Raw genomic sequence first — 21,883 nt, 5'->3', positions numbered from 1 at the left:
CCTCCGCACTCATGGCTGTCACCGTTCGTGAGCTTTGCAAAAAAAAAAATTTTGCGTTCTTTAGAGGGGACTTTCTGTCAGAGCCACCCTGGGTCCCAGCTCACAAGAGACCAAAGTCCAGTCCAAGCTATATACAAAAGGTTTTATTGAAGATCATTGTCGTCATTACATCCAAACTCCGTGGCTCCGCATCTGTTACCCTTAGATGTTAGAAGTCCCCTCTGAGTCCGTCCCTCCCCTGCACCAATTTAAGAGGCTTGTACTGCTCCACCTTTTCCTCTCTTTCCTTTTCCGCAGGGTCTTCCTGCCCCCCTGTCTTCCCTCTTTCCGGGACTCCCCAGAGGCTGAGTCTTCTCCCGCCTGCTCCCCCCTCCTTCGTGCTTTGGCACCAGGCTCCTCCTCAGAGCTCTCCTCATTTCCGCGCGCCTCTATATTTGAACTTGGCGCGCGTACGTTGCCTCTGACCTTCCTTTCTACAGTTACGCTGCTCTCGGTACTACACTCCTCCCTTTCAGGCAGGACGTCTTGCTCCGAACTCCTCCCCCTTCCTCCTTCCTGTCCTGCTCTTTCTGACACACTGGCAACTTCCCCCCCCTCCACTCCGTTCCGACGGGGGAGCTGGTCCCGCTTTGCCACTCCCACTGGGGATTCCCTCTTCGTTCCCCTCTCTCTGACTGATTCCCTCTCTATTGCCCCTTGGCCTGACCAGGGGGGCTCCCTTCTGGGAATCCTCTGATTCGCTAGACGGACTTTGGGACAACCTCGGCTCGTTGTCGTCCTCTTCCTCCTCGCCCTCGCTCTCTGTCTCCTCTCTCCCTAAAACCCTGACAGGTGGCTTTTCCCTTTTCTGCATCGTGAGCCCTCCTCTCCTCCAGCCTAGCCGTTTGCAGAGCTAGCTGGACCTCCAACATCCTGTACCTTTCTTCCAGGCTTGGACCGGCTGCAGCTGCTCCCCCTTCTCCTGCTCCGGCTGGGTTGCTCATGATGCCTCTCCTTGCACAAGCTGCTTTCAGAGACTGTCGGATTGCTGTGATGGGATAATGAGCTGCTTGTGCTTAAAAGGGTTGGTCCCTCAGAGTTTGCTCAGCGTAGCAAAGCTCTGCCTTGAGCGGAGCCCTTTGGCATGACTCCGTCAGTCGCTGTTAGAATCCGACAGTGGGCGTCTGTGAAAACGTTTCCAACATAAAAGCTGTTTAACGGAAACGCGTCTCCTGGATTCTCTGCGTGACAGTTTCCGGCGAGGGGTGGGGGTCCCTAAAGGGGGCCTTGATACCTCCTCACTGTTCTCACTGGAAGTATCCCAGAGCCTCCCCTCCTACTCCCTTTCCCTTGGAGCTCCTGCTCCCCCCCTACTGGTTCCCTCTTCTGCTGCAGAGTCTCTCCTATTCTCCTGGAGCCTTTCCACCACCTGTTCTTCCGATGGCAGTTCCCTGACAGGCAGCATTCAAAAGCATGGCTGCATTCCCTACTTTCAGAAGTGGAACAGTCCAGAATTTTGCCACTTCGTTTTGCCTAAAATGTAGAAAATGTCTAACGCTTACCGAGGGAGACACAGGCAACTGCAAACAGGAGCAGGTAGCCCTTCTCTCTAACAAAAGGGGTGAGGAACATTTTTCACCCAAGAGCTGGATCCCCTTGGGGCAATTTGTGGGTGCGGCAACTGATGTGAATTCTGTCTTTGCACAATGAACCCATTTTGCAGGTGGAGGATGAGAGAACAGTGGCTTCTGTAAGGCCACTGTTAATTTTATTTTATTTTTTTATTGAAAATATTTCAGTTGAACAAAATAAAGTGAAAAATAAATGAAAAAAGTAACAAGTAGTACGTAATTTTTAAAAAAACAAAAACCCCCGAAAGCAGAACCACATTATAATTCTGTACCTACTCATCTAGTACAAAGGTATACAAATGAAACTTTTATTCTAATACATATCCATTTATTTATAACCTACTATAATTTTTATAAATGTTGACTTCCGGGTTAGCGCAAACGCGAATGGCGGATTCCCTCCGAGCTCCGGAGGGAATCGGCTCCGCTGAGGACGGGTCTTGCCGCGCCGGTGACGCGGGGACCCTCAGAAACCGCAGGCGCGGATGCCTGCGGACCTGGTGACTCGGTGGGCACCTTAAGCGCCCCCCTGACTCATGAAGAGCCTTTTTAAAGGCTACGGAGGGGTACGGAGGGCGGCGTGGTGCTGTGAGTAGATCGCTACCTCAGTGGAGTGAAGCCGCGAGCCATGACCGGAGAGTGCTAACTTTCTTCCTGAAATTTGGACTGTAAAACAAGCAACCCGTGAGTAGAAGGGAATTTGGACTCAAAATTTCTTGGTTTTGAATTTGGTACGACCGGGGGATGTGCTAAAGGGAAGTCCGCACCCCCCCTATCTACAAACAACCTAAAGCAAGGATCGGAGAACTAAGGTGGAAAAATTGTTGTCTAATCAGGGAAAAAAAGATCTTTCCATGAATCTGACAGGTGAAGATTTTGTGCTGGAGAGAAAGGGAGGAATTTTGGAACTTTTAATGTAAACCCCCCCCCCTGAACCCGGGAGCGTCTTGCCGGAGGGAAAAAGAACAAAGAATTTGACAGCTGTCAAAGGAGCTGTCAAACGAGCGGCCAAAGTTAAAATCTTGTTATCTAATAACTCTCTCTTTTAAAAGCGATACATTTAAAATGAGGTGGTTGGAAACAAAGTAGTAAATAAATGACAAAGTAACTGACTGTTGGAAAGGACTATCAAGCAATTGGAATCCCCCTAGGGGGGATTAGAGGCACTACAATGGCTGCAGAGGGAAAATTACTGGCAGAAATAGAAAAAATGTTTTTTCTCGTGGGAATTTTACAAGAGCAGACTACGGCTATGAGCAAAGAACTCATGACCTTGGACTCCAAAACAAACAACTCTGCCGAATGTACAAACGACACGCCTGAAAAAGAATCTGCAGCCGAGCTACAAGGAGGGATGGAAAGGAAAGGAGGAAGGGAGACAGTTCAAGTGGAAGATATCAACCAACTAAATACCAACCAAAAGCCTATACTGACAGAAAGTAAAGAAGATCTTTGGATTACAACTCTGCAAAAGATGAGAAAGATGAAGAAGGAAGCCCCTGGACTACTTGGAACACTGGAATTTAAAAGAATAAAGAAATATGATCGAGACTTCCTTCTTAAGCATGGGCCTGATCTTCAGAAACAACAGCTTTTAAACTTTCTGGATGGAAGAAAATTTGATGTGACTGTGACAGAACTGTTTCGAGAACCGAAGACCAACAAAAAAGACTACCAACAAAACTGGCAGAGAGAGACTAACAGAGAATTAAGGGCCTCGGATGTGAGGAATCAGGGCTAGGAACTCTTTTTGGGGATGCTTCTATGGGGACGGAAGCCGGGGTAGGGAGGGAGGGGAGAACAAAAACTTTTAAAATTTTATAATCTTTTATCGGGCCAATTGGATTTATAAGTAATACTAAAGGGAGAAATTCATGGAAGGGAAATGGGGTCGACCTTAGGAAAAAGAGAATTGGAAAGTGAAAAGTTAAAGGTTTTTAAGTAAAACGTTTTTTCTTTCTTAAAATAACAATAATAATAATAATAATATGTGTAAGATAATGGATAGGAACTTGCTGAAATAATTAGTGAAATTGGGATGTAGGAAGAGGGGGTGGGGGGAAGTCAGAGAAAGAGGGCAATGAAAGTAAGGGTATGAAATTACATACGTGTTTGTCAGTGTCTTTTTGTGTATGTATGTCTTTATAAAATGTGAAAATCCAATAAAAGTTTATATAAAAATATATATATATAATTTTTATAAATGTTATCCAAATATAATATTTGTCCATACACAGTCTATGTCTTTAAGCTCTCCAATCATATGTAGCAAGAGTTGTCATGTCTTCTATCCATTCATTAAAGGGAGCCATAGATTTATGTTTCCAGTGGATCAATATCAGTCTTTTAGCTGTAGTGAGGGCATGTAGAATCCTTTTATGTTAGCCAGTTGTCACATTCCCTGTAGTAGGTAGATAATTTAAAATAATAGTACCCTCTGGCAACATTAACGTTCTCCCCAAAGTAATATTTGTACAATCTAGTACTCTCTCCTAAAACTTCATAGGCGTAGGGCATTGAATAAACATATGTGTCAAAGAAGCATTATCCTTATTACGTGTTGTCATAGATAGTCCCTTTCTAGACAAAACCACCATGTGAATTTGTGGCAAAATTGAGGTTTGGACAGGGGAGCCTATCCCAGCCTGCTGACAGGAGTGCCTTTCAGAAGCAAGTCGGCAATAACTCACACGGTATTAGTGAAGTCTTTTTTCAAAGAAACAAAACGGCCCAGGAGGCCAGGCCTAGCGGGCACAGCAACCCTTCCCCTTCCTGCAGTTGTGAGGACTGCCTTCCCACCGCTCTCTTAAGTCTCCTCCTCCAGGTCCTTCCTAAGCAACCTGAGACTTCTCTACCTGGTCTGTCTTTGCTGTGCCTTCTTCATACCTCTTTGGGAACTGGGAGGAGGGGAAGACAGCCTAGTTTCCTCACCAACCGGACTCATCTCTGGCTCTTGGTCCTTCTTGGTCCCCCTTCTCTCCAGCCTCCACTTCTGCCTCTGCTTCTGGACTGCTCCCCGCCACACCCTCATCCTGCTCACTAAAGCCTGTCGCCTCTCCAGCTTCCGGCACGTCGTCCTCCCAGTCTACTCCCTCTTCTCCCTCTGACCACTCATCATCGTCCCACCACCAATCCCATGGCTCTGAGTCTTCTTCCCTTGGGGTTCCTCAGCTGGTGCCTCCCACCACTCCTCTGTGTCCAACCAGTCCATGACACTTGCACACTTAGCTGCCGTATCTCGCCAGGGATTTGCCGGGGCCACTCCAGCAAGGCCTTGACTTAAGCTGACGGTATGTTCTGTTCTTCCCGGCGCCTCAGACCCTGCAGAGCCATTACCACCCAGAAGTGTCCAAGGCTGCTACCACAATCAACACGTCGCTGTCGGAGATGGAGGATGACTTATCAGAACTCCTGGAGTTGACGGCCTATGAGGTAACTGATGCTCTTTGTGTGAATGCAGCAGTGTGTGTGTGAGACTGAAATCCCAGACCCCTTTTTAAAAACAAAGAAGCTGAGCATCTCCAGCGCTTTCGTTTGCAGATTCTCTAGAAACAGGGGAACAGCCTTTTTATTTGTTAACTTCAGGAGTGGTGAACTTTTCCTAGCCTGAGGGCCCCACATGGCCAACATGCCTCTGGCCATATTCCAGTAGTGGGCGGGGCCAGAGGCAAAAGTGGGTGGGGCAATGGGATGCAAATGCCACCATTGCACAGTAAGCTAGTTTCTTCACATGCACAGATATACCCCTCTCTGTCTTATATCTAGGCAGGCAAAGAGTCGGTGTTCAGTCTGCCCCGCTGATGTTGTTTTCCCAGTCAAATTTGTCCCACCAGGGTGGGCAGTGGGAGAAAATGGGGGCCCGCAGTATTGGTGAACCAAATTGCAAAAGACTGATATTTTGTCTGCCTTTCTCTCTCTCTCTATCTGTCTCTCTCCCCACTGCTACCAGATCTTTGATAGGGATGTAAAGAAAGAAGCAACAGATATCCCGCTGGAATTTCAACAAGCCCGAGGTCTGTTTGGCAAGAAAGATGATATTTTTCCTGAATATTTTACATTAGGTTGATTAAAAAAACAACAACTTGTAGTGTTGGAAAATACTGTACAAATAAAGCTTTGCTTTTGTTATTTAAGAAATTGCACATTGCTTGCTTAAAAAAAAAATTAAAATACTCAGTGCACCTTTGCACCCAGAACAGACCATGTCTAAATATGTGGTTGAATCCCTGGGGCGGCCAGTGGGGTTGGGAAACAGATCACACCACTTCAGACTGTTTGGTGGGTGTGAGAGAATGATGATTTATTCAAAACTGTATCCAACATAATTCTCTGCCCACTGGTACAAGGGCTAAGTTTTAATGTTGTGCAACCCTGCAATTGTGCTAGTGGAAACTCCCTGTGCAGCTGAGTGCACAATCTCTTGTGCAGTAAAAGTACCGGCCACTTGGTTTATGCATGCAAACCCAATCTCTGAGTGATGAGAGACTCTGGGGTTATGGTGCTGCTTACCCTGGTCCTCAGTTCCTTTGGAAGGAAGGTCAGGAGACTGGTGCCTTCAAGATGCACGGTTTCATTTATGCATATTTACAACCTGAGTAGGGACGCAGGTGGCGCTGTGGATTAAACCACAGAGCCTAGGACTTGCCAATCAGAAGGTCGGCGGTTCGAATCCCCGCGACAGGCTGAGCTCCCGTTGCTCAGTCCCTGCTCCCGCCCACCTAGCAGCTCGAAAGCACGTAAAAGTGCAAGTAGATAAATAGGTACCGCTCTGGCGGGAAGGTAAACGGTGTTTCCGTGCGCTGCTCTGGTTCGCCAGAAGCAGCTCAGTCATGCTGGCTACATGACCCAGAAGCTGTACGCCGGCTCCCTTGGCCAATAAAGCAAGATGAGCACCACAACCCCAGAGTCGTCCACGACTGGACCTAATGGTCATGGGTCCCTTTACCTTTACAACCTGAATAGGGTGTATGGGGTGTTAGAGGAGGGTGGGGCTCAACCAGGTGACGGTGGCCGATGGGTCTCAAACCTTTGGAGAGTTAGGGACTTCCCCTCCATGTAAAGACAGGCAGCAGCGCATAGAGCAGACAGGATCAATACTGCGTCCAGCAGTCCAGAAGGCGCTTTGTGCACATGCTCTAGAGCAGTGATGGCCAGACTTGGCCCTCTAGCTGTTTTGGGACAATTCCCATCATCCCTGGCCACTGGTCCTGTTAGCTAGGGATGATGTGAGTTGTAGTCCCAAAACAGCTGGCGGGCAGAGTTTGGCCAGTACTGCTCTAGAGAAGATGGTCCATCTAATAAAAGGAAAACTCTCATCCTTTCTTAATCTGGCCCTGCTTGTCCACAACGTTTGACGAACCCTGATGTAAAGCTTCAGGTACACTGATGGTGTATGTAAATAATAATAATAATAATAATAATAATAATAATAATAATATATTACTTGTTTGTTTATTCAATTTATATCCCCCACTTCCTCCCAAAGGAGCTCAGGGCAGTAAACACGCCCAAAATAAAAACATTTTTAAAAGCATTCTAAAAAACTGGTTTTGAGGTTGCCAGGAATCTCTTTCAGCGATCAAATGTCTGAGTAAACAGGAATTTATTTAAATTCCTCCTGGACATTCCACAAATGAGGAGCCACCACTGAAAAGGCCCTGTCATGGGGCTAAGGCAATTGGCTGGCTGGTGTGAGAATCGAATGCCTGTTGTTGGGCCGTTGGCCTGATTTTGCAGTAGCTTCTTACGTTCTTAGCTCGCAAGTCCAAGTAGGGCACTTAGGAATAGCCAAACCTTTCCGATTCATTTTCACATTTTTTTCAGTCTTCAGTTCATCTCCTCCTTTTTCTCGTCCCGTGCTTCCTTCTGAAGTTCAGGGCAGCAAGCACATCAATAATAATAACACAAAGACAGTTTAAAACTTTATCCCGGCCATCAACCAGTGTTGCTAGTGACAGTTATCTTTCAGTCATCAAATTCCTCCTGAAAGCTTATAATGAGGGAGATGGGTGCACCTCACCAGGGAGGGCATCCCACAAACGGGAGCCACCACTGGAAAGGTCCTGTCAGTGGGTCAATGTCAACCAGGCGGCCCCCAGCAGCAGCACCAACAACAACTAGGTCTCACCTGCCAATCGCAGATGTCTCCAAGATTGTTGACATGGAAGAAGGCACACCTTTAGGTACTTGGGGCTTTCTAAAAAGGTAAAGGTACCCCGACGGTTAGGTCCAGTTGCGGATGACTCTGGGGTTGTGCACTCATCTTGCTCTACAGGCCGAGGGAGCTGGTGTTTGTCTGCAGACAGCTTCCGGGTCATGTGGCCAGCATCACTAAGCCTCTTCTGGCGAACCAGAGCAGTACACGGAAATGCTGTTTACCTTCCCACCAGAGTGGTACCTATTTATCTACTTGCACTTTGACGTGCTTTCGAACTGCTAGGTTGGCAGGAGCAGGGACCAAGCAATGGGAGCTCACCCCGTCGTGGGGATTCGAACTGCTGACCTTCCAATTGGCAAGCCGTAGGCTCTGTGGTTTAGACCACAGTGCCACCCGCGTCCCTTGGGGCTTTGTCTGCTAGTACTAACACCTTGAATTTGGCCCAGTAGCTAAGAAAATAGTTCAACCCATGTTGCTGTAAAGAGGGGCGATAAAACTATTACATGACTTGGGATTGTCAGTGTCCTGACCGCAGACAGAATGGGCTTTTCAAAACGCTCCTCACGATTTTGTGTTGCCGTTGATTTATGGGGACCGCAAAACCACCTCTCTTCTTTCTGACTTGACGACTGTCTTGTCCTTGAAAGCAGGTGTGTTCTTGTCTGCTCAAAGAGCTGCTTATCTTTAAACTTCATGCAGGATTTCTGGGGGCTGGTGGTGGGGTGGGGAAAAGGATGCTCTGCACATTCTCCGCTGAGTTGGAAAGCTGGCTGTTTATAAATATTAAAAGTGCGAGGCTGTTCCTGGCGACGGCGTGAGCCTTATCGGCCTGCACACCCGCTCTCCCACGAGACTTTCCGGGGTCTCTGTAGGCTTGAAGATTATAGATGCTTTAATCAGTTTTGGTATTAACTGCAAGGCGAGATGGAAGCGGCAATGCAGAGGGGAGCATAAATCATTGCAGCCGTGATTTGATTTTTATCAGTCTTTTAAAATAAATAAATAAAGTGTGATTACTGAAAGGAAGGCACCTCTCTGGAAACACAGGCCTTGCCTCCATCTCTCTGGGCAGCTCATAGGAATACAGGAAGCTGCTTAATACCTAGTGAAACCCTTGGCACATCTAGCTCAGTTTGTCTGCACTGACTGGCAGCACCTCTCCAGGATTTCAGATGGGCCTCTCCCAACCCAACCGGCAGATGCCAGGCATTGAATCTGGGAACTGTCTGCCTCGCCAGAGTGGTGCATGCTCTGGTTATCTCCCGCTTGGACTACTGCAATGCGCTGTACGTGGGGTGACCTTTGAAGGTGACCCGGAAACTACAACTAATCCAGAACGCAGCAGCTAGACTGGTAACTGGGAGCAGCCGCTGAGACCACATAACACTGGTCTTGAAAGACCTACATTGGCCCCTAGTATGTTTCCAAGCACAATTCAAAGTGTTAGTGCTGACCTTTCAAGCCCTAAATGGCCTTGGTCCAGTATACCTGAAGGAGCGTCTCCACCCCATCATTCAGCCCGGACTCAGAGGTCGAGCTCTGAGGGTCTTCTGGTGGTTCCCTCGCTGTGAGAAGGGAACCAGGCAGAGGGCCTTTCCGTAGTGGCACCCTCCCTGTGGAACGCCCTCCCACCAGATGTCAAAGAGAACAACAACTACCAGACTTTTAGAAGACATCTGAAGGCAGCCCTCTTTAGGGAAGCTTTTAATGTTTGATGTATTACAGTATTTTAATATTTTTTTGGAAGCCGCCCAGAGTGGCTGGGGAAGCCCAGCCAGATGGGCGGGGTATAAATAATAAATTATTATTATATTATTATTATTATTCAGAGTTTAAGGATTAACAAGAACCGATTCCATACCTTCCAATATTTCTCTGATGAAAATTGGGATGGCCCATTCAACAACAACCACCACAACAATAGTCATAATAATAATTTTATTATTTATACCCTGGCCATCTGACTGGGTTGTCACAGTCACTCTGGGCGGCTTCCAACATATATAAAAACATAATAAAACTTTAAACATTAAAAAAATATAAGGATGTTTTAGATGTTTTCTGAAGGTTGTATAGTTACTTAACTCCTTGGCTCATGGGTCACATAAATCTATATCCTCCCAACATTTGAAAATAGGGGCATCCCAAGGAAAAGTGGGACATTCCAGGATCAAATCAGAAACCAGGATGTCTTCTGAAAATCTGGAACTGTCCCTGGAAAACAGGGACACTTGGAGGGTCACACGTAAAGCAAGAATGGAGAAAGGGAATGATGGGCAGAGCCGGAGATGAAAATAATCTGGTTTACCTAATCCAGACGGCAGGTGCCAGCGGTAGCCCTGCCCAAGGATACCATGTGGAAATGCCAGGCGTAAGCAGAATCCATCGCAGTGCATGAGGGCATTGCTTGGTGGTGGGTGCCAAGAGTTCCCTGACAGCTGAAACTTTTGCAGAGTGCTCAGCTCAGAATTCCTGTGCTGTTGGTGTTCACCAACATTAATCTGGATCTAGAGATTGGACACTAGAGGTCAGTAACGCCTTTTGCAAAGAGCAAGGAGAACTAGCAAGCTGTGGTCAACGGCAAGGAGAGGTTGCAAAGCAGAGGTGTGGCGTTACTTAGGTGTTTTGCACGTACATGTTTGTATATAGCATCACTCTTGAGGTACCTGGAACCTGGTGGTGGCATAAAGGTGCAGAAGGTTGCATGCAGTGTGCCTGGAAGAACGTTGCAGGGGGTTGGGCTAGATGATCGCTGGTGTCCCTTCCAAGTCTACCGTTCTATAATCCTGAGAGCTATTGCATTGGATTCTTCTGTTGCACAGCATTAAAACTCACCAGAGCCCTTTCCTTAGCGGACAGTGAATGTTGAATGCAGCCCAAAGTATTGACAAGCTGTTGCTTGCAAGAACCTTCATTCTGGGAAGAGCAAAAGGCATATTTCCTGATATAATAATAATAATAATAATAATAATAATAATAATAATAATAATATATTACTTATACCCCACCCATCTGGCTGGGTTTCCCCAGCCACTCTGGCTGGGCTTCCAACAGAATATTAAAATACAATAGTGTATTAAACATTAAAAGCTTCCCTAAACAGGGCTGCCTTCAGATGTCTTCTAAAAGTCTGGAAGTTGTTTTTCTCTTCGACATCTGGTGGGAGCGCATTCCACAGGGCGGGTGCCACTACCGAGAAGGCCCTCTGCCTGGTTCCCCGTAACCTCACTTCTTGCAGAGAGGGAATAGCCAAAAGGCCCTCGGAGCTGGACCTCAGTGTCTGGGCAGAACAATGGGGGTGGAGACGCTCCTTCAGGTATACTGGACCGAGGCCGTTTAGGGCTTTAAAGGTCAGCACCAATACTTTGAATTGTGCTCGGAAACGTATATTTGTTTTTTGAGCTGGCAGTGGTGGCTTGGTTTCCATCTGCCAAGCTAAAATAGCAGGACAGAGCATGACAAAGGAATCAAGCTGTGTCAGGTGGATTTGATAGGTCTACTCTGAGGAAAGAATGCCTCTTCCTGCCATTAGGAACTTTCTCTGTAATGTTTAGCCACAATCTCCTTCTGCGGCATTTCCACGAAGTGGTCCCAGTTTGCCCTCTGAAGCCACAGAGAACAGATCGCCACTTTCTATGCAACAGGCCATTCAAAATTTGAAGGTGGCTCTCAGATCTCCCTTTGAACTTCTCCAGGCTAAATAGATAAATAAACGCTAATAAATATTCTCCTCGCCCCCCTCCCTCACTATGTAATGGTATTAGATATATGTGTGTGTATGTGCTCGCACGTGAGTAAGAATCTCATTTGTTGAGTAATTAAAGTTATCTATTTTGACCCAAGTGTTCTCGATGGTGTGCGCATTGCGGAAAGCGGAAGGGAGTTCGTTCTTAACATGATAAATTTTACAAATGAATGAAAAAGAACCAAATGGGAGGGAGGTGTATTGAGGCAAGGAAACGAGGGTTTAATTTGATCCAGGGCTGAGCCAAAGACCCTGACGACTTAAAAATACTAATTTATATAGCATTTTCCCCTCCAGTGCTCCGAGCCCTCTGCGTTACAATATCTCGCTTTCCCCCACACCACGGCATTTTCCAAGTTTATCCTATGGACTTGTCTGCAGTGGAACCCCAAGTTCCTGGGCCAGAGCCTCGGAGTTTTGCTGGAGATTTTGGGGAAAGAGGTTTTATCTCAGCCACTGCCACAAGGCTGTCACCTGTCCTGTGAAACCTCCCATACACTTGAACCACAGCTGCTTTGTTCTGTTCTTCCACATCAGTTGGAAGTGTTGGAAGTGGCTATGTGAAAACGGAGTCTTTTCCGTGGTGGCTCCAAGGTTGTGGAACTCGTTGTCCAAGAGGGCTTCAACTTGCCCCCTTTTTTCTTATGTTTGTCATCATTGTGCAAAAACAAGTTTAGGGGGGAATATTTGGATGTTGCAAGTTGGTGATGTTGGTAGCTTCCCAATAAGAACAGAAAGTGCCAACAGGGCTGGAGGATTTGTGGATGGGGGAAATGAATTTGCAAAGATGGGCAGGAAATATGCTCTTTGACCCAATGGGTTTTGGTTAAGTTCTTTCTTGGGGGGTATAGATGCAAGGCCGGGTTGGGCAAAGTATTTTCTTTGTTTATGCCTTCCCAAACTTTATAGTTCTCATAAACTCACCCCCAGTGCCCCCTAACCTATAAAAACTGCTATTTGGAATAGCGGTTTGCATGACCCACTAAGGAACATAACAACACAATAAAACTCCGAATACAGTGGTACCTCGGGTTACATACGCTTCAGGTTACAGATGCTTCAGGTTAAAGACTCCGCTAACCCAGAAATATTACCTCGGGTCAAGAACTTTGCTTCAGGAAGAGAACAGAAATTGTGCAGTGGCTGCGCTGCAGCAGCAGGAGGCCCCAAAGTGGTGCTTCGGGTTAAGAACAGTTTCAGGTTAAGAACAGACCTCCGGAACAAATTAAGTATGTAAGCAGAGGTACCACTGTAGTAACAATAGCACATTTGTTCAAAATTCTCTTAGAACTATTTTGTTCAATTAATCTAACAAAATTGATAACTTGATTCGGTGAGACCAGCTTAGTCACTTAGACCCCCAGCTGCCCCTTGTCTCTTAGCGCCCCTTAAGTAATCTCACACTTAATACACTTAAAAAATACACTTGCTTGGGTAAAAAGTGCCTAAGGGGGTCAGTGCCACCCACTTTGAGAACCACTGGTTTGACTGTTTATAGATTACCACCCAGAGCAGACCGGGGAGGGCTAGATATTTACCTACACACACACACACACACACACACACACACACACAGCTACTTTCATCTGTGAATGGTCTGATGTTACAATGGAGCCAGGTGACTCCTTTTCGCTTGCTCATGTGCTTTGGAATCAAAGGGAGTTTCACCCTATAAGCACCTGGCAGGGCGAACAAGGGCAGAGAATCTGCTATCGCCACTACTCAGTAGACAATCTTGGGCCAAGCAAACAACATCACCTGGTTGGAGGCAGCAGCTTCCCCCCCACCCCACCCCCCAAAGATCTCCTAAGCTCCTGAGATATATTGTGGGGCAGAATCCACTCACAGAGATTAAACAGCTGAAATCTGGTTGAGCTCAACCAGCCTCCGGTTATCAGCAGGACTGCAGGCAGCGGAGAATGAAGCCGGACTTATGATAGATGGCTACCTTTTTGGATTCCCTGGCATGTACTTGAAGATTGCGTCGGGAGCCGATCGCTGGCGCAACATGATGAATGTCTCTTTGCTAAGCTGTGCTATGTACTTTCTAGAGCTGGCGGGGCATAGCCAGCTGCTGATCTAGTCGAGCGAGGCCTGTTTGTCCCTGTCGCCGGCGTTGCTTTGTTTTGCGTGAGTGATGGCGCCATATCGACATTACAGTTTTGCTCTTCCGCCTTTCGTTTTTTAAAAAAATATATTTATTTAATTTTACAAAAGAAAAGAAAGAATTTCAAAACCACAAAGCCAATCACAAACATACATTGGTATACAAAGAACAAATTAAAAATAAAAATTCCAATTTTTGGATTCATATTTACATAGCAGTCTTTCTTGACTTCCTCCCGCCTCCCTTTTCTGTGTTCCTCTTTGTTCAATCAGATACAGCAAATCCTTACCCTCTTTCAAAACTAATTTCTAATTATTAAAATCACATCTATTATGTCTCTGATCTTTCCTCCTTATGTTTGATGCCTTATCCCATGTTGATGGCCTTTCAGCTGATTCCCTGGTGGCCCGCTGGAATGCGGAGTTAACCAGGGCTATCGACTGTCTGGCTCCGAAACGCCCTCTCCGATTGCATGGAGCCCGGACAGCTCCGTGGTTTTCTTCGGAGCTGAGGGCGATGAAACAATCGCTGAGACGGCTAGAGCGTCGGTGGCAAAAAACTCACTCCGAATCTGACCGGACACAGGTTAGAGCTCAACGTCGAGCCTACCAAGTGGCGATAGCGACGGCGAAGAAGACTTTCTTCACCGCCTCTATTGCATCTGCAGAAAATAGTAGCAGGAGACTTTTTCAGGTGGTTCGTAATTTAACGGAACCACCTTTACCACCGGGGCTTTGTAAAGACCCCAAGATCTCCTGCAACGATTTTGCAAAGTTTTTTGCAGATAAAATCACTCATATTCGGAAGGAGCTAGACACCACCGTGGGAGCAGGGCTGGGGCGGGAGAGTGCTAGAGCTCTGTCTGGTCAAGTTGCATGGAATCGATTTCATTTTTTTTTTTTTTTTTAAATATTTTTATTGGATTTTCAAAAATTTTTTTTAAACAAACACAAACATATATCATAAACACAAAACACAAAACAGAATATCTGTAGTTTCATACCCTTACAATCATTGCCCTCTTTCAGTGACTTCCCCCCACCCCCCCCAACCACCTTCCCATTTCATTAAATATCTCAGCAAGTTATTTGTTCAAATCTCTTAAATATTATTCATATCTTTTCTTATAATTTATCCTTTATCCATTTTTACTTTAAATCCCATTATACATATTAAGTTGTTTCTCTAAGGTCGGCCTAATTTCTCTCCCATAAATTCCTTGCTCTTTATATTAAATCAAAAAACAATAATATTTCTATTCTAAACCCCAGACTTTTACCACTCTACACTCCCCTCCCCCTCTGTCCCGGTGTTTGCCCCTTCCCACATTAATATCCAAAAGAAAAAAAAAACAGATTTAACCCGGATTTCTCACATCAGAGGCCCTTAGGCCCCCGTTAATCACTCTCCAGCAGTTTTGTTTATAGTCCTTTTTATTGATCTTCTCTTCTCGAAGGAATTCTGTCACCAATTCCTCATATTTTTCTAACAAAAACAGTCTTTGTCCAGGATCAACAAATCTCCCATGTTGCAGCTTAAAGAAGAAGTCTCCATCATACTTATTCGTTCTTTCGTAGCTTAATGTTTCAGTTGTTCCAGGGACTTCCATCTTTCTCTCTCTTTGCAGATTTGTGATCCATTGGTTGTCTTTTTCACTTCTTTTCCTCCCAAAAGTTACAGATATTTGATTGCTCTCTTCCTCCTGAACTCCTTCTTCTTTTTCTTCTTTTTCCCCCAGTTCTGAAGTTGTCTCTTTTTCTGCAGCTGCAGATTCTTTTTCCATCCGGTTAGCTCCACCAACAGAGTTGTTTAGCTTAAGATTGAAGGTCATCAATTGTTCTCTCATGGCTAAGCTCTGCTCTTGCAGAGCTCCCACCAGGGAAAACATTTTTTTTATCTCTGCCAGTAGTTTTCCTTCCGCAGCCATTGCAATGTCTTTAGTTCCCTCCAGGGGGATTTCCATCATAGTTCTTTTCCAACAGTTCGTTACTTTGTTATTCAGAATTAGTTTGTTTCCAGTCAATTTAATGTAACACTTTTAGTCCCAACAATATAGTTATAACACAGTTTTAACTCAATTTCCAAGCTGACGTCCGTTTGACAGCTCTTTTGACAGCTGTCAAACACCTTGTTTTTTCTCTCGGGTTCCCAAGCAGGGCACTGCCCGGGTTCGGGGGGGGGTCCGCCAAAAGCAAAACCTCTGGGATTCCCCTCTCTTCACTCCAGCACAAGTAACTTTTTCAACCAATTTATGAAAGTGTTCTTTCTCCTTTCAACACCAGAGTCTTTCCGACTTAGTGCTCCTCTCCTTACTTTAAGTCTTTTGGTGGGGGGGGGAGTGTGGACTTCCTTTTTAACACATCCCCCGCTCGTACTCAAATTCAATGATAAAACTTTTAGTGCCAAAATTTCCTTCTACTCACGAGTTGTTTTTTCAGTCCAAATTTCAGGAAGAAAGATAGCGCTCTCCGGTCATGGCTCGCGGCTTCGCTCCGCCAAGGCAGCGATCGACTCTCAGCTCCACGCCCCTGCATGGAATCGATTTCAATCCATTACCCCCGAGGATGTGGACAGGCTGCTTGGACGCGTGAAACCAACCACCTGTCTCCTGGATCCTTGCCCATCCTGGCTAATAAAAGCAAGCCGGGAAGGGCTGGGCGATGGGCTCTGCGGGGTGGTGAATGCTTCCCTCTGTGAGGGAGCATTCCCAGATCCGCTGAAAGAGGCGGTCATCAAACCGCTTCTTAAAAAACCATCTTTAGACCCGGCCAGTATGGCCAACTATCGCCCAGTCTCAAATCTTCCATTCTTGGGCAAGGTGATTGAGCGGGTGGTTGCTGAACAACTCCAAGCACGCCTGGAGGAAACGGACCATTTGGATCCCTTCCAATCGGGATTCAGGCCTCATCATGGGACTGAAACTGCCTTGGTCGCGCTGGTTGATGATCTCCGGCGAGCTAGGGACAAAGGTGAGAGCTGTTTCCTAGTTCTGCTGGATCTCTCAGCGGCCTTTGATACAATCGACCATAACATCCTTCTGGACCGTCTAGAGGGGCTGGGAGCTGGGGGCACTGTTATACAGTGGTTTCGCTCCTTCCTCCTGGGCCGTGTTCAGAAAGTGGTGGTGGGGGATGAGTGTTCAGACCCCTGGGCCCTCACTTGTGGGGTGCCTCAGGGTTCCGTCCTCTCCCCCATGCTTTTTAACATCTATATGAAGCCGCTGGGAGAGATCATCAGGGGGTTTGGACTGGGTGTCCATCAATATGCAGATGATACCCAGCTCTACCTCTCTTTCAAATCAGAACCAGTGAAGGCGGTGAAGGTCCTGTGTGAGTGCCTGGAGGCGGTTGGAGGATGGATGGCGGCTAATGGATTGAGGTTGAATCCTGACAAGACAGAAGTACTGTTTTTGGGGGACAGGGGGCGGGCTGGTGTGGAGGACTCCCTGGTCCTGAATGGGGTAACTGTGCCCCTGAAGGACCAGGTGCGCAGCCTGGGAGTCATTTTGGACTGGGTATTGTCGGCCAGAAGGTGTTAAAGAAGGATCGAACATTTTTCATGTATGCAACAACGGCAGCAAGGATTCTCATCGCAAAAAATTGGAAAACTCAAGATTTACCCACACTGGAAGAGTGGCAGATGCAGCTGATGGACTATATGCAACTGGCCGAGATGACTGGCAGAATCCGAGATCTGGGAGAAGAAAAGATGGAGGAAGACTGGGAGAAATTCAAGATGTATCTACAAAAACATTGTAATTTGTTTGAATGTTAAGAAGGATGCTAGATTATAAAAAACTGGCCACCACTAAACTAGATTTAAACTTGATGATAAGTGAGACTAAAGAAAATATAAAAATTTTATTGGAAAAAGTGTTAAATCATATTGGAATGTGTGGACATGAGATTGTAAACAAGTTGATAATTTGTTTGGAAAAATTTTTTTTTAATGATGTAAATGGGAGAGGGGGACGTGAGGGAGTCCAAAGAAGTGAAGAATTTGTTGTTATAAAAGTAAGATTGTTTTATGTGTGCATTTATATTTTAAAAAAACCTTAATAAATATTTATAAAAAAAAAAACATTTTGGACTCACAGCTGTCCATGGAGGCGCAGGTCAATTCTGTATCCAGGGCAGCTGTCTACCAACTCCACCTGGTACGCAGGCTGAGACCCTACCTGCCCGCGGACTGTCTCGCCAGAGTGGTGCATGCTCTAGTTATCTCCCGCTTGGACTACTGCAATGCGCTCTACGTGGGGCTACCTTTGAAGGTGACTCGGAAACTACAACTAATCCAGAATGCGGCAGCTAGACTGGTGACTGGGGGCAGCCGCCGAGACCACATAACACCGGTCTTGAAAGACCTACATTGGCTCCCAGTACGTTTCCAAGCACAATTCAAAGTGCTGGTGTTGACCTTTAAAGCCCTAAACGGCCTCGGCCCAGTATACCTGAAGGAGCGTCTCCACCCCCATCGTTCTGCCCGGACACTGAGGTCCAGCGCCGAGGGCCTTCTGGCGGTTCCCTCATTACGAGAAGCAAAGCTACAGGGAACCAGGCAGAGGGCCTTCTCGGTAGTGGCACCCGCCTTGTGGAACGCCCTCCCATCAGATGTCAAAGCGATAAATAACTACCTGACATTCAGAAGACATCTTAAGGCAGCCCTGTTCAGGGAAGTTTTTAATCTGTGATATTTTAGTGTATCTCTGGTTTTTATGGAAGCCGCCCAGAGTGGCTGGGGAAACCCAGCCAGATGGGCGGGGTACAAATAATAAATTATTATTAAAACAAAATAAAAAAATTCCTTCCAGTAGCACCTTAAAGACCAACTGAGTTAGTTCTAGGTATGAGCTTTCGTGTGCATGCACACTTCTTCAGATACACTGAAACAGAAGTCACCGGACCTTTCTATATAGTGAGAAGGTGGGGAGGGGTATTACTCAGAAGGGTGGTGGGAATGGGTGATTGGCAGATAGCTGCGATGAGCCTGTTGACGACTCTTAACGACTGCAATAGGTCTAACAGGAAAAAGCAAGTCTATCTAGACTGGAAAGAGAAGCTGCTGAATTGCAACTTATCACCAAACTTAAAACTATGGAGAGACCTGGTTTGAATAAAGACATTGGATTCTTATCTCATTATACATGACAAAGCCATTTTTCACCTTCTCACCCCTTGCTTTTTCCTGTTAGACCTATTGCAGTCGTTAAGAGTCGTCAACAGGCTCATCGCAGCTATCTGCCAATCACCCATTCCCACCACCCTTCTGAGTAATACCCCTCCCCACCTTCTCACTATATAGAAAGGTCCGGTGACTTCTGTTTCAGTGTATCTGAAGAAGTGTGCATGCACACGAAAGCTCATACCTAGAACTAACTCAGTTGGTCTTTAAGGTGCTACTGGAAGGAATTTTTTTATTTTGTTTTGACCATGGCAGACCAACACGGCTACCTATCTGTAACTTAAATTATTATTATTATTATTGAACACCTTTAACATATTGTCTACTTTTGACATAATATAACTTTAGACTTTCACCCTTTTTCTATTACATTTTTGCTTACTTTTTAACACTGTATCCCTAATGCCATATTATTTTTATATCCAACATCATTTTAACATTCATAAACTTTGCAATGTTTCTGCAGATAGTTCTTAAACTTCTTCCAGTCCTCTTCCACCACTTCTTCTCCCAGGTCTCGAATTCTGCCAGTCATTTCTGCCAATTCCATGTAGTCTATTACTTGGATCTGCCATTCTTCCAAGGTGGGCAAATCTTGTGTCTTCCAGTACTTTGCAATAAGTATCCTTGCTGCTGTTGTCGCATACATAAAAAACGTTCTATCTTTCTTTAACACCAATTGGCCGACTATGCCCAAGAGAAAAGCCTCTGGTTTCTTAGGGAAGGTATATTTAAATACCTTTTTCAGTTCATTATATATCATCTCCCAGAAAACCTTAATCTTCGGGCACATCCACCAAAGGTGAAAGAATGTGCCTTCAGTTTCTTTACATTTCCAACATTTGTTATCAGGCAAATGGTAAATTTTGGCAAGCTTGACTGGGGTCATGTACCACCTATAGATCATTTTCATAATATTCTCTCTTAAGGCATTACATGCCGTAAACTTCATACCGGTGGTCCACAACTTTTCCCAGTCAGCAAACATAATGTTATGACCTATGTTGCTCTTCCGCCTTTTGGCCGCGCTGTGCTATGGCATGGGGATGAGGCTGGGCTACGGCGTTGCAGCTGCCAGCAGCTTTGGCCCTCCATATTGCATTGCTCCCCACTCCCTCCTGGGGAAAGGAAAACATTATATGTCTTGAAGTACTGGATTAAAGCATAAACGGTTAAGGGAGCTTGAAGACTCGAGAGCAAGGGATTGAAAACAAAACTGAGCAGAAGACTGTCTGCAGTGTGTGTAGTCTTCTGTAGGGCCGGCCCTAGCGTTAGGCAGAGTGATGCAGCTGCCTCAGGTGACAGGTGCTGGGGAGGCAAGGAGCAGTGAGGAGGTGCTGGGGAAAGGAAAACATTATATGTCTTGAAGTACTGGATTAAAGCATAAACGGTTAAGGGAGCTTGAAGACTCGAGAGCAAGGGATTGAAAACAAAACTGAGCAGAAGACTGACTGCAGTGTGTGTAGTCTTCTGTAGGGCCGGCCCTAGCGTTAGGCAGAGTGATGCAGCTGCCTCAGGTGCTGGGGAGGCAAGGAGCAGTGAGGAGGTGCTGGAGAAGAGAACTTTGTCTGCTGAGCAACCCTGCCCTGCTTCCCTTAAGCTAGCCAGCTGCCCACAGGTATGGTGGAAGCAGGGCTGGCACAAGGCATTTTGGCGCCTGAGGCAAACCGCAAAATGGCACCCCGCCCCCCACAGCCAGGGAAGAAGGGTCCCAAGGGTCTTGGGAACAAGAGAGAGGAAATAATGATAAGGGGGTGAGTGACGATCTACATTGGGAGCAAGCAGGGGATCAAACCAGCCTTACTCAATGGTTGAAGTGGGAATCAATAGCCATTGTAGTGAGGAAATGGGTTCACTCTGAGTCATGCCGGTTGGCTGCAGAGCCCAGGAGACCCAAGAGGGCAGCCCTAGTCATTTCCTCCCTAGGTGTGGAAGGAGACCAGCAATGTCTCCCGAAATGCAGCAGCCCTTCAAAAGTTGCGCCTTTCCTGGATTTTGCAGTACGGCTCTCCTGCCAAGTAATGTGTACAAAAATACACTTGCTTGGGTAAAAGGTGCATAAAATGCGTGTATCAGCAACATTGGTTTGCAAAAGAAATGTGGATTTTGGGCAAAGCCAAATGTTCAATTTTGTAGATTTAGAGGAAAGTGCACCAAAATGCTGGTAAATTTTCACAAGGAAAAGAAAGGGAAAAAGCAGATCAATGTGAAGAATTCAGCTTAAGATTGGAAAAAGGAGAACTTGAGAGAGCCCCGAACTGCCTGGTTGGCCCAACCCTAGTAATGGGGGAAATTCTGGAGATCTGCTCCTTGCCTGGGCTGACTCACTATAAAACAGCTATCATCTTGATAAGGAGCAGGTCCATAGCTGAGTGGTAGAGCATCTGCCTTGCATGCCAAAGCCCCCAGGTTCAATTCCTGACATTGCCATGTAGGGCTGGGAAAGCCACACACACACACAGCCTGAAAACCCTGGGGAACTGCCTGCCCGTGTCAACAATACTGGGGCTCGATGAACCAATGGCCCATGAACAAACAGACATTGTTAGACCACTCCTCCCATTATCCTTGGCTGGCAATGATGGGAGTTCAGCTGCATCTGGAGGGCCTAATCCTTCCCACCTTTGATATATGTGCTATGTGGGTTTCATTAGATCCGCACCTATGCCTATCCGTTGGTTTGCCTGCAGGCATAAGCAGTGGCAGGTTCTTTGGGTCTGTCCTGTTCTGCCTGCACACAGCTCTACCCCATAGGAAAAGCCAATGCTATGATCTCTTTGGGGACCTGCTTGGATCATTTCTAACCTGTTACGTAAGTTTTATTTGAGCCTTTAGTGTGATTTTGTTTGTAACAAAAATAAAGAATAAACCAAGCTTCTGAAATAAGTTTGATGGCAGCTGATTGCACTTTCCAGTTGTTAAATTTAGCAGCCATATGTCTGGAAGTAAATCTCACAGTGATTCACTGATGCTTACTCCCCAGGTAAGTCTTAGAAATTCAGCACATTAAGATGATGCTAAGCTTTGCTTTTTAATGACTGGCTCCCAGGTGGGTTTTTTAAAAAAAGCATTTAATGGTATGG

At 46.1% G+C, this 21,883-nt stretch overlaps 1 protein-coding gene across 1 annotated transcript in view; it reads left to right on the top strand.

Moving 5' to 3' along the window:
• Nucleotides 1–5,747, top strand: part of NOC4L (nucleolar complex associated 4 homolog) — a 37,621-nt gene extending 31,874 nt beyond the window's left edge. Inside the window, exons 14-15 of the mRNA XM_081842697.1 lie at nt 4,929–5,042; nt 5,560–5,747. Coding sequence (XP_081698823.1) covers nt 4,929–5,042; nt 5,560–5,676 — 231 coding nt within the window. The 3' untranslated portion in view covers nt 5,677–5,747. The remainder of the gene's footprint in view (nt 1–4,928; nt 5,043–5,559) is intronic.
• Nucleotides 5,748–21,883: the final 16,136 nt, after the last annotated feature.

The sequence above is a fragment of the Podarcis erhardii genome (genome assembly GCF_964252035.2).
Source record: "Podarcis erhardii genome assembly, chromosome: 15".
NCBI lineage: Eukaryota > Metazoa > Chordata > Lepidosauria > Squamata > Lacertidae > Podarcis > Podarcis erhardii.
The sequence above is the reverse complement of the archived record's forward strand: the minus strand, read 5'-3'. Positions and strand labels throughout refer to the sequence as shown.